Source organism: Phascolarctos cinereus, unplaced genomic scaffold (genome assembly GCF_003287225.1).
Source record: "Phascolarctos cinereus isolate Bilbo 61053 unplaced genomic scaffold, phaCin_HiC Scaffold_726;HRSCAF=1367, whole genome shotgun sequence".
NCBI lineage: Eukaryota > Metazoa > Chordata > Mammalia > Diprotodontia > Phascolarctidae > Phascolarctos > Phascolarctos cinereus.
Window position 1 is genome coordinate 111959142 of NW_027556098.1, and position 13028 is coordinate 111972169.

Sequence of the window (13028 nt, forward strand, 5' to 3'; positions counted from 1 at the left end):
CTTCCTTCCTTCCTTCCTTCCTTCCTTCTTTCCTTCCTCCCTTCCTTCCTCCCTCCCTCCCTCCCTCCCTTCCTCCCTTCCCTCCTTCCTTCCCTCCTTCCTTCCCTCCTTCCTTCCCTCCTTCCTTCCCTCCTTCTTTCCTTCCCTCCTTCCTTCCCTCCTTCCTTCCTTCCCTCCTTCCTTCCCTCCTTCCTTCCCTCCTTCCTTCCCTCCTTCCCTCCCTCCTTCCCTCCTTCCTTCCCTCCTTCCCTCCCTCCTTCCCTCCTTCCTTCCCTCCCTCCTTCCTTCCCTCCTTCCCTCCTTCCTTCCCTCCCTCCTTCCCTCCCTCCTTCCCTCCTTCCTTCCTTCCTTCCTTCCTTCCTTCCTTCCTTCCTTCCTTCCTTCCTTCCTTCCTTCCCTTTTATGTTGGGTGTTCATATGTGTGCTTTCTTCCCCTGACTTTAGCCTAGCTGTCTCTTCCCCAACAAAATCCAAAGAGGGCCAGCAATCATTCATTTGGGAGAAATCTTGGCTTCATGAAGTATTGTATCAGAACTTATTCTTGAACCTAGAAAAATTCTACATATTGCATAAGGAAGGCATCATGGAATAGTGTAAAAAGCACTGTTCCTAGGGTTATAAGACCTGGGTTCAGATCTCTCCCCTGATGCTTGCTGGGGGTTTGGAGCACTGGTAGTTACTAGTATAGGTCTCCCCAAACACTTCTTCAAGATCATTTCGACCAAGTTCTCTCTTGTAAAAGCAGATGTTCTGCCTTTCTTCCTGTGTTGCTTTGAGGATGTCTCCCTTTCTGGTGATGGTCAGCCTACTTCTGCTCACTCAGCATGCAGGTGAGTTAGTTTGCAGAAAGGATTGTGAGTATTCCCTAGGCTAGCTTCCTTCACCTGAGCATGGAATAGTTTCATTCCTTATTCTATTTGTTTTTTAGAGACCCGTCTGGACAATCATGTACTTGTAATTCATTATACCTCATGTAACGCTTTGCCTTATAGGTTTCGTAAACAAGTCCATGATGCTGTTACTTTGCATTGATGAGCAGTATAAAGGGTATATATATATATATATACACACACATATATATATATATATATATATACATATGTATATGTATATATATATACATATCATATATACATATGAACTTATACAAATTAACCAACAAAAATTTAGATCTATAGGATTTAGATTTCTCATATCCTGGAAGAGACTTTTTTGATAGACCATTTAGATCTGATACTTCATTTTACAGATCATAGATTTAGAGAGCTGGAAACAACCTTGGAGGCCATTCAGACCAACTCCCTCAGTTTTTGAATGAGGAAAGTAAGTCTTAGAGAGTGACGTTCCGTCTCTGACTGCTGCGCCTTTGCATGGGTTGTTCCTGATACCGACAATTCGATTCCTACCCACCTCTGGTCTTAGAATCCCTGGCTTCCTTTCCAGCTCAGCTCATGAACCACTGCCAATGTTAAATCTGTCTTGATAATCATAGTTCAGGGGTGGGGAACCTGTGGCCTCGATTCCATCAAAGGGCTGCTCTTGAGGACCTAGAGGGCTGCATGTGGCCTCGAGGCCACAGGTTCCTCACCCCTGTATTAGCCTGTGGTTTTTTGGGCTCCCTTCAAAGAAAAGCCAGCATGGAATTGCTGGAAAGGAATTACCACAAAATATCAGTGATTCTCATTTTCCCCAAAAAAACCCATACACACATACCCTGTGGATACGGACTCACCCACAAGAAAAATAAACTTTGATTTGTTAGAGGCATCCTTGCTGCCTGAAGTACTCTTGCACATATGACTTAAGAGGGGAGGTCTTAAATTCCATATTTTTTGGCCCAGCCTCAGACAAGCAATGATGTAACTTCCCAGTTTGAGAGACCTTAACTGTGGCCAGGAGGACCAAAGGGCCAAGTGGTGAGAACTTCTGCATCCCAGCCTCCTGAATAAAGGAAAGAAAAGTTCCTGCAAAATTAAATCCTGGAATGCAGCTTTCCAGTAAGAGAAGGGTAGATTTCCTGGCCAGGTCCATTCTTAGAGACTAATGTAAGTAACCTAAGAATCTCAGAGTTTAGCCTCCTATCTAGAGAAGGAGAAATTCCTGGTTAATGTGCCTCTTGATATAGGAAGGAGATCTCATATATAGCCCCTGAAATTGGAGGAGTAGCAAATGACTAGATGGGGGAGCAAGGAACTTGGATAAATACTTAATAAATGCTTTTTTGGACTGATTTTACCCTCCACTATTGGTATGAGTTATTCAGGCCCTGCCAGTCCTATAGGAAGAGCTTGCCCCTCTAGCAAGAGAAAATTCTGAGGACAATGTGACAGAGAAAGAAGCTAGTTTGGGGGTAGTGACCCCCCTTGTTATTCCCAGCACGTGTAAATTCAGAATTTGGGGAATTAGACCATGGGTTGCATACCAGAGCCAGTTCTAACCAGCTTAGGAGAGCCAGCTGTAAAATTTTCAGTGTGAGTATTTACTCCTTGGAAATATGCAAATGCTACCAATCAGGACTTGATTTACCATTTTGTTGATTGTCTGGACTAAGAATGTGATGGAGAAAAGGTTAATAACGAAGATTAAATTTAACAGTGTGTCCCATGGCTTTTTGGAGAGCCAGACGTTAAACATTTACCAGCACATTCCTTGATATTTAACAAATTAGAATGATTAGAGAGTATGGTTGCCCATCGCTGGAAGGAACATTATAACCACATTAGAGAGACAGCAAAAATGATCATGAGAAAAAGACTAAATACAATAATAATAACTAACATTTACATAGCACCTACTATGTGCCAAGCCTTATGCTTATCTCATTTGGTCCTTACACTAGCCCTGGGAAGTAGGTGTTATTATTACTCCCATTTTACAAATGAGAAAACTGGGGCATATAGAAGTTAAATGACTTGCCCAGGGTCACACAGCTAATATAAATGTATGAAGTTATATTTGAACTCAGGTCTTCCTGACTCCAGGCCCAGTGCTCTATCTACTGTGCTGCCTAGCCAACTCATTATCCTCAAATATCTTCATTGAAAGTCTAGCCTCTTAGAATTTGTATAAAATTGTGCCTGATTCTACGGAGCCCTTACTTTTGGGAACTACCTAGCTCCACTTACAGAAAGCAAATAAAGCTTCAAGTGTCAGCAGAATTTCACCTTAAAAGATCTTTTTCAGTGTTCTCTTGGGGTGGGGGGTGGAGCTGGATCCTTTCCCACTGCCTGTGAGACATCACCACAAGGAGGAGGCGCGGTGTCATGGAGAAGGAAGGGTTCTTCACATTTACTAGCTATGTGACTTAGGAGCAAATCACTTCATTTTTTTGACCTCATTTTTAACATCTAGAAAATGGGAATGCTGGTCTAAATTCTTTCTAAGATTCCTTCCTTCTTATGTTTCCTGATGATTCTTTTTTTTTTTGCCCCATTCCACACGATGTTACCCATAACCTCAAACTAGTCAGACCTTCCTTTCTCCCCTCCCCCGGGGCTTGTTACTTCTACTTGCTCCTTACTTTATCTGTCTCTCCAAAAAAGAAAGCCTCCCTTCTTTGAGTCCCCACTCTCACGGTACTGAGACTCATAGTCTTTGAGGTCAAAAAGGAATTTGAAGTGGAAGATGACAAGGATTATTTCTGTTTTTTCAGGTTCTATGATTTTTTTGAGGTCTTCTCAAAAGTGGTTTACCAATTTAGAAATAACCAGGAACAACTGGAGGAGCAGAACTCCATGTATGAGAAAAGAGTGTCTGTGGATCCGGAAGAAATTCCTGAGGGAAGCCTGTCCCTCTTACTAAAAAATGTGAATTTCCAGGATCAAGTGATGTGCAAGTGCTCTGCTGTCTCGCCAGCTGGAAGGGGTGAACGCAAAATTAAGCTAATCGTAGAAGGTAAGAGAATTACCTGAAGTTATAGCTATAAACCCTAAAATTCATATAGTGCCTTAAGAATTACAAAGTGTTTTCCCTATGTTATTTCATTTGATCCTGGTCTTCTTCAAGAACAAAGGAAAAACAACAACAATTATATATATATATATATATATGTGTGTGTGTGTGTATACACACACACACACGTATGTATGTGTATATATACACACATACATACATACACACATATATGTATACACATATATATGTAATCCTATGTGGTAGGTGTAATTATTCTCATTTTACAGATGGGACAACTGAGGCTGACAAAAGTTAGGTATCTTGCCCAGGGTCACAGAGTAAGTGTTTGAGGCTGGATTTGAACCTTAGTCCAAATCCATCACTATTTATTATACCACCTAACTGCCTCTAGAGTATTTCTGAGTGCCTGATCTCAGGCTCTGGTCACTATTTTACTTTCATCCTAATCTCACTGGTATACTTGAGATTCTAGAACTAAAAGGGTTCTTAGAGGCTATTTGGTACAGCCCCTCATTTTATGGTTGCAGAGTTATTCAACTTGCCCAAAGCTTCACTGCCACTTAACAGCAGAACTGGAAATAGAATCTCTTTCCTCCTATAGTTCGTACCATATAATGCCATTTAATCCCTCTTCGCCTCTCTCCAAACTCTTTAATACAGAAACATTCTCAGTCTATATGTCTAGCCTCCTACTTTCTACTGTGCTTCAGAGAGACATCTCACACAGAACATTCCTAGGCATTCCAAACTCAAAGCAACTTAAATAGACCCAACTTAAAATATTTTCCCCCAGGCCTGTGCCTCTTTCATATTTCTCTAGTGACACCACCATTCATCGAGTTATGACCATGATCAGGTCAATGGATTTTCTTTAACTTTTCCATGATGAAACATACAACACATAAGAAAAGTAATGGATTTAGGATGCAGAAAGAGGTACATGTATTTTTATATATAGCTTTTGTGGGAACTTGTTTTACTGCCCATATTTGTTATAAATTATTTTTCTCTTTTTTTTTAATGAGGCAAGGAATGGGAGGGAGAGATTTTGGGAAAATAGAAAAGTAGTATATGGGACGCTGCAGATGTGAAATGTTGCATGTACTTTCACATGAGGTCACTGTATTATTAGTTTAACTTAACTGTTTTACTTTGTTATGAGAGACTTCTTACAAAGTGGGAGTAAATTTTTGTAATGCAAAAAAAAGTCAATAAAACTTAAATCAGGAACTTAATTAAAAAAACAACACTATTCCTTGTCACCCCCCACATCTAATCAGTTACAAGATCTTGTCAATTGATCTTTTAAAGCATCTGTTAAATGTTTTCCACATGCTAGGAACTACGCTAGGTTTTGTAGCCTCTATTGACTATATTGGATAGAGTGCTGGGCCTGGAGTCGGGAAGACTCCTCTTTATGAGTTCAAATCTAGCCTCAGACACTTACCAGCTGTGTGACCCTGAATAAGCCCTGTTTGCCTCAGTTTCTTCATCTGTAAAATGATCTGGAGAAGGAAGTGGCAAACCCCTCTGGTTATCTTTGCTAAGAAAACATCAAATGGCATCACAAAGAGTTGGATACAACTGAAAACAACTGAACAACAAAAATTGAAAATATCTATCTTTCCATATTTCCATTGTTATTATCCTAGCATGTGCCTTCATTGCCATCTGCCTGCAATATTGCAATAACCTCTTCACTTTTTTCCCCTCTTCTACATTCTTCAAGCCTACAACCAACTAATGAAAAAGCATTTATTAAAGGCTTATTATGTGCTGGGAATTGTCTAGGTGCTAGGGTTTCATGTGCAAAGAGTGAGGCAATTCCTACTCACAAAGAGTTCACATTCGGATGAGGAAGACAACAACTATATATATATATATATATATATATATATATATAAATGAATACAGCAAAAACCATGAAGTTAATACATACCAGTATCTTGTTGAGTCATATCTAACTCTTTGTGACCCTGTTTGGAGTTTTCTTGGCAAAGATATTGGAGTGGTTTGTCATTTCCTTCTCCATCTCATTTTACAGATGAGGAACTGAGGCAACCAAGGTTAGATGACTTGCCTAGGATCACACAGCTAGTGTCTGAAGCCAGATTTGAACTCAGGGAGATGAGTCTTCCTGACTCCATGCTTCGTACTCTGTGCACTACGGTACCACCCAGCTTCCCTACTAGTATGTACAAAGTAGTTAAGTACAAGGTAGTTTGGGAGGAAGGGCACTAACAGTTGCAGGGGGTATCGGGGAGTGGGATGGGGAAGGTTTCACGTGGAAGATGGTGCTTGAGCTGCATCTTAAGAGAAGAATAGGACCCTGTGAGGGGCAAGTAAGGAGGGAGAGGGTTTGGGGCATTGCAATCTATTTCTGGATTAACCTAGCATAGACCCTTCAACTGCCTGCCAAATTAAGCTCCTTCCACTAGTATTCTAGGCCCTCTATTATCATTATCAACCTTGTCTCATTCTTGTCCCCTCCCTGTATACTACCTTCTAGCCACTCAGAGCTACCTGTCATCCATCACACCTATTCTGTGTTCTGCTGCCTTTTTTCATGCTATTCTTCATTCTTGTAATGCCATCTCCTTTATTTGACATTCTCTCCGACCTTCAAGGCTCAGCTGACATGCCATCTCTTTTATGAGGACTTCCTTGATCCCTTTGATCAGCAACAATCCACATGCTCCTTCCTTCCTTCCCCTCCCTACCAACTCTGGGCCTGAAACAGAACTTGGTTTATTCCTTTTGTATGTACTCGTCACATTGCATTTTGCATTCTAGTTGCTTGTGCACATACCCTATCTGCATATTAGATTGTGAAACCCACGAAGGCAGGGAATCATGTGTGTCTTAATTTTATTATCACACCCTGTTCCCAGCAGAGTGCTCTATACACAGCGGATGTTTAAATGCTTATTGATGTTGAAAGTCAGTGCTAGAAAGAACCCTTGTACTCACCTGTTCCAATTCCTTCATTTTAGAGATGAGGAAACTGAGACCCAAAGAAATAATGCGACTTGTCCAAGATTCCATAGGTAGCCTTTTCCCCCTACTTAAATTATAAACCTCTCAAGGGCAATGGTATGTTTTATACTTTTTGTTCTCTATACCCCTAAACATCATGCTTTATATATCACAGGCATTCATGAAATGTCTGTTGAAGTCAATAAAGCTGCTGCCATATTTAAAGGGGCATCTTGTGTACTTCCAAATTCTCCATTTCATCTATTGTGTTCGTTTGATTGTAGTAGCCTTTAACAATCCGGAACTATTTCTATTTAATACTTGTACACTGGCTTTGAATGAATATTAAATAGGGGAAATACGAGAATTTGGAAGTACACAAGATACCCTTTTAAACACAGCAGCAGCTCTACTGAATTCAACAGACATTTCATGAATGCCTGTGATAAACAAAGCAAGATGTTAAGGGCTACAGAGAACACACAGAAGTGAAATAGCCCTTCTTCTCCTCAGACTAGATGTGGTATTTACTCCAGGGATTGTATTCCTGGGGAATGAGGCCGAGATGGGCAATTGCCATGATGTGAGTGGCCAAACTTCCTGGGCATCTTGGCCACCTGCTCTAATCTTGTTTTGAAGCTCCATGGGAGACCTCAAAAAGAATCCTCCCTGAAGCTCTCTCTCTAGCTACTCTTTCCTTCTTCCATTACTCAGCTAGTGAATTCAGTTTGAACCTGTTCTCATTTCTCTTTCTGTTTCTTTGCATTTTGTGAGAGGGGGGTCAGGAATTAGAGGAAAAGGGAAGCCAGGGCTCTAATACAACTTCTGACACATCATGTTCCTATCAGGAAGGTCTCTGAGAGGTGGTATGTTATATGTATAATGTATAATAGATAATAGAATTTATATTATGCTTTAAACTTTGTGAAGCATTTTATTTTATTTTAATTTTGGGGGGGAGGCAATTGGGGTTAAGTGACTTGTCCAGGGTCATACAGCTAGTAAGAGTCTGAGGCTGGATTTGAACTGGGGTCCTCCTGACTTGAGGGCTGGTGCTATATCCACTGTGGCACCTAGCTGCCCCCACAAAGCATTTTTAAACATATCTCTTTTGATCCTTACAGTGACCTTAGAATACAGGAATTATTATTCTCATTTTATAGATGAGGAAACTGAGGCAGGCAAAGATTGGCTTGCCTAGGGTCATATAGCTAGTGTCTGAGGCCAGGATTTGAATTCACAACTTCCTGATTGAAGATATAATGCTCTATCCACTTCACCACCTGGCCACTTAGGCTAGAGGGCCAGCCTTGGAGTCAAAAAGGCGTGGCCCTGATCCATACTAGTTGTATGACCATATGACAAAATTAGATCTCTAAGACTAAAAGACTATTCCCATCTGCATCAGTGGATGCATGCTTATCCATGCCGGGATAAGTATTGAACCTTTGATTACATTGTTATAAAGAGCTCTCAGATGAGGAAACTCCTTCTGCTGATTGTAGGTTGGCACCCTCTCTGCAACTTTATAGTCTTATGAAGTTGCCTAGATCACTGAGGGATTAAATGACTCAATTAGGGTCATGCAATCAGCATGTATTAGAGATAAGAGACAGGTCTTCTTGGCTTTGAGTTCAACTCTCTGCTTTCTACATCATGGTCCCTCTCATTCCATGCAAGGCTTGTAATGAAATCACAGATCCAGACCAAAAAAAGTGAGGGAGAGAGAGAGAGAGAGAGGGAGAGAGAGAGAGAGAGAGAGAGGGAAAGAGAGAGAGAGACAGAGACAGAGACAGAGACAGAGACAGAGAGAGATAGAGAGAGACAGACAGAGAAGGAGAGACAGAGAGGAAAGACTCAATATGTTTACAAAGCATTGTTACCAGATCTGTGGTTTTTCCCATTATGTTTCTACTCCCAGGAAACCAGTGTTTGATCACAAGGCATAAGGGGTTAACATGACAAGTCAGGCCAAGATTCCTGCTTGGTCCCTGAGCCCTCCAGGGCAGTTATCACTAAGGCTAAAATCAGAAGGCCACTAATTGTTTTGTTATTTTTTATAATTAGATGCTGAGGAGCCCCAGGTGCAATTCAAGCAAATCGATGATGAAACCGTGGCCACCTGCGTCTCCACAGGCTGGTACTACCTGCCAAATGTGACTTGGCTGGACAGAGGATTGAGGGATTTGTCCAATTACAGCACCGTGGAGATCTTGGAGGTGCAGATGAATGGTGCATATAGAGTGTTTTCTGTCTTGAAATACCCTGTCAAACTCAATGAGAAATACGTTTGTCGCATAATAGAGACAGATGTGAACTTTCAACCATATAGAACTATCCGCAAATACCCCAGTAAGTGGAATTGTACTTAAAGAGAAAGTGAAGCAATTGGTGACTCACTACTAAAAAAAAAGATCATCATTAATCACAATTTACTGAATGTCTCTGTTGAGAATTCCTAGCTACTTTGGCTGGAGGAAAGGGGAAAATGAGGATTTTAAGAAGCAAAGAGAAAATGTTTGTTATTTGAGGAAAATGGAAGATGGTGGGATAAGGGGTGAAGGTGGAGTATTTTTTAGTATTCCTGAGATATTTAGGTCAGGCACAGTGCCCATTACATACTAAGTGCTTAATAATTTACAGATCAGATTGTAAATAAATCCAAACTATACTGACCTGGGGTAGGGGTCATCTACTCATGTTCTAAGTAAATTGTTCATTCAGTAATCATTTATTAAGTACCTACTATGTGTCAGGCACTGAGGTAGGTGCTATGGATATAAAAGCAAAATGAGAAATGTCTTGCCCTCAAAAGGCTTACATTCTATTGGAGGCATACAACATTCACATAGATAAGTAAGTGCACAAAGGTTTGAAAAAGGAGAGGAGGGAGTGCATTGGAACAGCATGTGCAAAGGTGGGAGATGGAATGGAGAATATGGGAATATGGGCTAGTTGGCTATTTTGTTGGAATTAAGAGGAGTAGCATAAGATAAGTCACAGTGACTGCATTCCCCCAGATGAGTTCTCGTCACCCTTTGTGTTCTTAATAGTACTCGTTCTCACCGTGTTCTAGGCAAGTCTGAAGTATTGTTGTTGTTGAATTGTTCCAGTCACGTCTGACTCTTTGTGACCCCATTTGGGGTTTTCTTGACAAAGATTCTGGAGTGGTTGGCCATTTCCTTCTCCAGGTCATTTTACAGATGAGGAAACTGAGGCAAACAAGGTTAAGTGACTTACCAAGGATCATACAACTAGTAAGTGTCTGAGACCAGAACTGAACTCAGGAAAATGAGTCTTCTTGATTCTAGGCCCTGTATTCACCGAGCTGCTTAGCTGCCCTAAAGTGTCATTAGATATTGTTTCATTTTTTTAAAGTTTAATACATGTTTCTGCCCCCCTAACATTTTCAAGTACTTTAATTTTTAAAATTAAGGGGGAAATTTAGTAGACATTTGGGAAAATTTTGAAAGAATTAATTTTGTTACCTTAGTAACTGAAGACAAAAATCAATTATCATTTTATGGCTTGTACTGAGATCTCTACTAAAGCCCCCCTCCAATGTCTCATTGTGTCGTGGGAGTGACCCTGGATTCTCACAGATTATGCCAGTGAGACACAAAATCTGGCAGGCCCAACACAGCTGGAAAAGCTAAAAGTAGGGATTTGATGATGGACAGAATATCTGTCATCTAAGGACCAGCCTGGTTAGGTCATGGAAGCTGCACCATGGTGACTTTTTTAATCACAGAAGTTCTTAGGGACTATCTCCTAAGTCATCAAAAGGTTGCAATATGAATCAGTGAAGAGAGTACCCACATGGGCAGAAACACTGATCTTTGTGGAATTGACATCAAGTAATAAATATATACAAAGTATGGTTGGAGATGCAAAGCTTAGATAAAGCATTGTCCCTGTCCTCAGGAAGCTTACATTCAACTCAGACAATTATATTAACTATGTAATGTGATGCATGAAAAATCCAAAGAGACAGAGTTTCTGGGTAATTAATCATTTATCAATTAGGCTAGCTAATAATCAATAAATTGATGGTCAGTGGTTTCTCTTGGCAACCAAAGACAAAAGATATGGAGAGCCTGAAAGCTTTAAATAATCCTTGAAAGGGAATTCCCTTGACAACTGAAAATCAATCCTGATTGATAGACGTTTACTGAGGAAGTGAGCTAGCTCCTCCTGCTAAGAAGGTGGCTTGATCATGAGACTCAGCTGCCTCCAGCAAACTGTATGGGGGGAATCCATCTCCATCCAGACCAGTCTGGTTGGTTTTCTCCTTCATGAGCTGGGTCACCCTAAACTCTAATGGAGGGGTAAGACAAGGGCTTTTCCCCTTCCCCACCTCCCCCAAAGAACTAGATTCTGTTTACACTCTAAACAGAAGTAAGGTCTCCTGGTTGGGTAGGGTCCCACCCAAGATCTAAGAGAATACACCTTGAGGGCTAGGACAATCTCATCAATCAATCATGTCCTTCAGAGACTGACATTTTATAGGGGCTGGACCTTAAATGAGGAAATAAAGGTAGAACGCCTGAATCTCAAATTAATAAGTAGTTAGTAATATAAGAGTAAAATAATTTCTCTCATTAATGATAATAAGTACTATTTATTAGAAAGTTAAAACACAAAGTTCTATGCTAAGTCTGAGGGTGAAGATAACTACCAGTGGAGAGATTAGGGAAGTGTTCCTGGAGGAAGTGATAACTAAGTTGAATTTTGAAGGATGGGTTGAAGTGCTGATACATTGAAGAATGCATGGTTAAATGCATAATACTTGGGAAAAGGGAGAACTGAGCGAAATTTCAGATGCACAACATACAGTGCATTGTCACGTCATTGAATTCCAACCCACCTCTGACCTGTACTGCCTCACTTCTAAAAGGAGCTGGGCAGGTGTGGAGGGGGTATGGAGTGTGATAAAGACATTTTATGATGAAGTCAAGGGATGAGAGAATGTGTGTCTGAACTTATGGAAACATATTCCTCTTCGGTCTATGCTTGATTTCAGCCTCAAGCTGGAAATATAAAATGAACTGGCAGATGCGTGTATTTTTTGAAAAATTTTCAGGTTGCCATCATTTATTTCCTAGCGTGTATACTGGTGCATACTGGATGGGGAGACATATTCTTTTGTGATCAGTCCATTAGTTCTGGGCTCTGGTCCAGCATCAGACCAGGGGTGAGTCCTGGGGCATGAAGAACAAAACCCAGTGTTCCCCAGCTCCTAAATAAACTTTTGCTTGACAATTCACTCCCTCCTCTCTGTTGATGACTCTCAATTTGTCCTGTATATCATATCTACATGGTTGTTTGTATGTTTCCCCCCCCAATAGACCTGGAGCAACTTGAGAGCAGGCAATGTCTTTTTGCCTTTCTTTATATCCCTGGCACTTAGCACAGTGCCAGGCACATAGTAAGTACTTCATAAATTGCTTGTTGCAAAGCAGCACACTTCACTTTTAGATAGTTCTAGTTGGTAGAAAGTTTTCCTCCTATCAAATTTAAATCTGCCTCCCTGCAGTTCCTACCCACTGTTCCTACTTCTGACCTCTGAGGTCAACCAAATCAATTCGAATTCCCCCCCCATGACAATACCTCCCCTAAATCTCTTTTCTGCCTTAAACATCCCCAGTTCTTTCAACTGATTCTCACGTGACAATGATTTTGAGGTCCTTCACAATCCTTGCGACTCTCTCCTGGATTCTCTCCAGTTTTTCAATGTCCTTCCTAACATTTGATACTCTGAACTGAACACAGAACCCCAGGTATGTTCCGCCCAGGGCAGAATGTCCTAGGACCATCACTGCATTGGTCCTAGACTCCATGTCTATCTTTGAGCAGCAAAGATTGCACTAGCTTCTTTGGTTGCCATATTACAATGGATCCCTCATATGGAACCTGTAGTCTAATAAAATGCCCCGATCATTTTCTAGCCACACCTTTTCAGCTCTGTCCTGCCCTTTCTCAAAGGGAGGAAAAAGAGCCATTTTTAGGTCATTTACTTTCTTGTCTGCTTGTCCTTCCCCTAAACTTGTAAATAACTAAACAGAGATTTTGTATAGCCTTTTGAACATCACTAGGGAATTACCTACCTCTGACCCAGGGAAAGTTAGATATAAATG

General features: G+C 40.9%; 1 protein-coding gene across 1 annotated transcript; it reads left to right on the forward strand.

Annotated features, from left to right (window-relative positions):
* The first annotated feature begins 796 nt into the window (after nt 1-796).
* On the forward strand, nt 797-9967 carry LOC144454355 (V-set domain-containing T-cell activation inhibitor 1-like). Its single transcript, XM_078146140.1, has 4 exons — nt 797-830; nt 3592-3894; nt 8959-9243; nt 9945-9967. Exons 1-4 carry the CDS (start codon nt 797-799, stop codon nt 9965-9967), a joined length of 645 nt encoding a protein of 214 aa, XP_078002266.1.
* Nucleotides 9968-13028: the final 3061 nt, after the last annotated feature.

What these genes read in the sequence shown, in the direction of transcription:
- LOC144454355 (XM_078146140.1), top strand. Translation starts at nt 797, where the DNA reads ATGGTCAGCCTACTTCTGCTCACTCAGCATGCAG. An exon ending in TCTGCTCACTCAGCATGCAG is followed by an intron (nt 831 to 3,591) that starts GTGAGTTAGTTT and finishes TGAGACTCATAG; the next exon opens with TCTTTGAGGTCAAAAAGGAA. An exon ending in AATTAAGCTAATCGTAGAAG is followed by an intron (nt 3,895 to 8,958) that starts GTAAGAGAATTA and finishes TTTTATAATTAG; the next exon opens with ATGCTGAGGAGCCCCAGGTG.